The sequence below is a fragment of the Hordeum vulgare genome, chromosome 2H (genome assembly GCF_904849725.1).
Source record: "Hordeum vulgare subsp. vulgare chromosome 2H, MorexV3_pseudomolecules_assembly, whole genome shotgun sequence".
Taxonomy (NCBI): domain Eukaryota; kingdom Viridiplantae; phylum Streptophyta; class Magnoliopsida; order Poales; family Poaceae; genus Hordeum; species Hordeum vulgare.
Window position 1 is genome coordinate 524,867,842 of NC_058519.1, and position 2,320 is coordinate 524,870,161.

Sequence of the window (2,320 nt, forward strand, 5' to 3'; positions counted from 1 at the left end):
TTAAGGTGTTCGAACCTAGATCATCCTTCCTCTCTTATATTAGCAATCTTTGTAGGCTCTAATCCGATGTCATTTGCTTGGGCCATGCACGGTTCTGAAACAAAGCCAAGACGAGACTGAAAAAGGCCATTCAGTCCGGCCCTATTTTCAGGTTGGACACTCCCGTTCAATGGGCCATCAAAAATTTGTTTGAACTGAGCACACGTTACCACCACCGAATTTGATCACATCTTCTATCTGATGTGCCATCTGTACTTGTTTCTGGAACCTTCCCTGCAATAAATGCCATCCCATCTGCTACAAAAGGAGAAGGAGGTCTTCCCAATCTGAATTCACCCATGGCATAATCGAACTCTCTGTCTCTGGGATCCCCCCGCAGAATCTACCCCTCCTAGCCTACAACTTCGGCATCGGTGAGCGAGAGCGATGGCGAACCCTAATCTGGGAGCTGGATACGTGTTCCAACCCACCGGCCGTGAGCTCGTCGACCACTACCTCATCCCCAGGGCGGGGCTCGGTGGCGACATCTTCCCCGGCCTCATCGTGGAGGGCGTAGACGTCTTGTCCTTGCGCCCTCGCGAGCTCCCCTTCTCCCCCGACCACAAGAGGGATTACGGCGAGGTGTGGGGCTTCTTCTTCGCAGCAAAGATTGCCGGCGAGACGTGCCCGACGCCGGGCGCCGGTGGGTGCTGGGTGCGGTACGGCCCCGAGAAGGCGTACTACGGCGAGGGCGGCAGGGAGGTGGTGGCGTTCCGGCGCAGGTTCGCGTACCACTTCACGTGGAACGACGGGGAGGTAGGTTCGCCGACACGGTGGCGGATGAAGGAGTACCGGCTCAACAGGGATGCGGCCGCCTTCCGCAGCGCGCACCCTGGCCCCGAGGCGCCGGGCGTTGTCTTCGTGGTCCACAAGGTGTACCGGAAGCCGATGATCCCCCAGCCGCCGCCTTCCGACAGCAGCTCCAGCGAGGAGGAGGACTCCGAGCACTACATCGTGGACCCCCGACTCGATGAGATAATGCGGAAGTTATCGGAAGGGAACTAAGGCCATCGATCGAGGGGCGGCGCTGCTCCTCCTGCAGGAGTAGCATTCCGCCACTGCATGTTGATTTATTCAGCGTTGTTGTGTCTCTTGTCTTTTCAGATCTGGATTGTGCGCTCGACCTAGTTGATGTAGATTGGTTGTTGCAGTTCGTCTATCGTCCGTTTACATCGTTTCAGAGTTTTTCCTTCTGGCCTAGGCATAGCTTTGGTCTTGTGTGAGTTTTCTATCTGTCCGCATGTTTAGTTGTGTTTGTATCAGTGTGGCTGTGTGTATCCTATCTATGTATAGGTCATGAGTGTGCTTATTGTGTTTGTTTTTAGTTGATGCTTTGTTTCGAGTCAATAAAATTCATCCTTTGTCGAAAAAATTATGATCCACCTCACTTGCAGCATCTATCAGAACAGTTTAGAGGTAGTGTCTCTTTTAGAGAATTTAAAGTTTGCTCTGCACATTATTGTTCATAGAAAATTTGTAAGCACCGAATCATACTGCAGAAATTTGGTGAGGATAGGAATTAATTGGTCTCCATTTATTTGCAGATATATGAATTGGACTGAACTGAGAGCCTAAGGCCAATGGAAACTTCTCTGTAAATGCTACTGGCTGGAATGTTGTCAAGCTTGCAATAATTGCTTCAGGCTTGCACAGAGTTATTTTTGGCAGCACTTTGATGTGTTAGACTCAAAACCCAGAAGTCCAAAGTATTGCTAGTCATTGCTCTCCATTCTCCGGGGCTTATCCAAGTCAAGCAGATCCTGTAGCAATTGCATATGCCAAGGAGTAATGGTTTTAAACCAACAAATAATTAGTCCGTTTCTGAGTTGTATCTGAAATTAGCATTCATGATATGATTTTTTTTTGGGGGGGGGGGGGGGGGGGGGATGATTAGACCTGCTCACTTTGTTGTTGTTATGTACTCCCTCCGTCCCGAAATATCTGTCGCAGGTGACAGAATTTTTGAACTAAGTACAATTTTTCATTTACACCCTTTACATTTTAAATAGCTAGCAATCCAGTATTAACATCGTTGTGATCCCAGACTCCCCCTTTCCCTTCCGTGATCCAGCTCGCCGTGATTCCAGCTCGCCTGATCTCTGCACCTGCCCGCGATTCCAGCTCGCCGTGATCTCTGCACCTGCCCGCGATCCCACCTCCCCGTGATTTTGGCACCTGCCCGCGATCTCGCGTGAGCTTCGTGGTACAGATCTCAATCCTCGCCGGATCTCCTGCTCGAGGTCCTCCGCCGGCGCCGGACCTCCTGCTCGAGGCCCTCCGC

The 2,320-nt window shown here is 51.2% G+C and overlaps 1 protein-coding gene across 1 annotated transcript; it reads left to right on the forward strand.

Annotated features, from left to right (window-relative positions):
- The first annotated feature begins 298 nt into the window (after window positions 1–298).
- Window positions 299–1,411, forward strand: LOC123430417 (NAC transcription factor NAM-B2-like). Its single transcript, XM_045114286.1, has one exon. The coding sequence runs from the start codon at window positions 427–429 to the stop codon at window positions 1,042–1,044; it is 618 nt and encodes a 205-aa protein (XP_044970221.1). The 5' UTR covers window positions 299–426; the 3' UTR covers window positions 1,045–1,411.
- The last annotated feature ends 909 nt before the right edge of the window (window positions 1,412–2,320 follow it).

Coding starts and splice junctions, on each gene's coding strand:
- LOC123430417 (XM_045114286.1), top strand. CDS start 427: ATGGCGAACCCTAATCTGGGAGCTGGATACGTGTTCCAACCCACCGGC.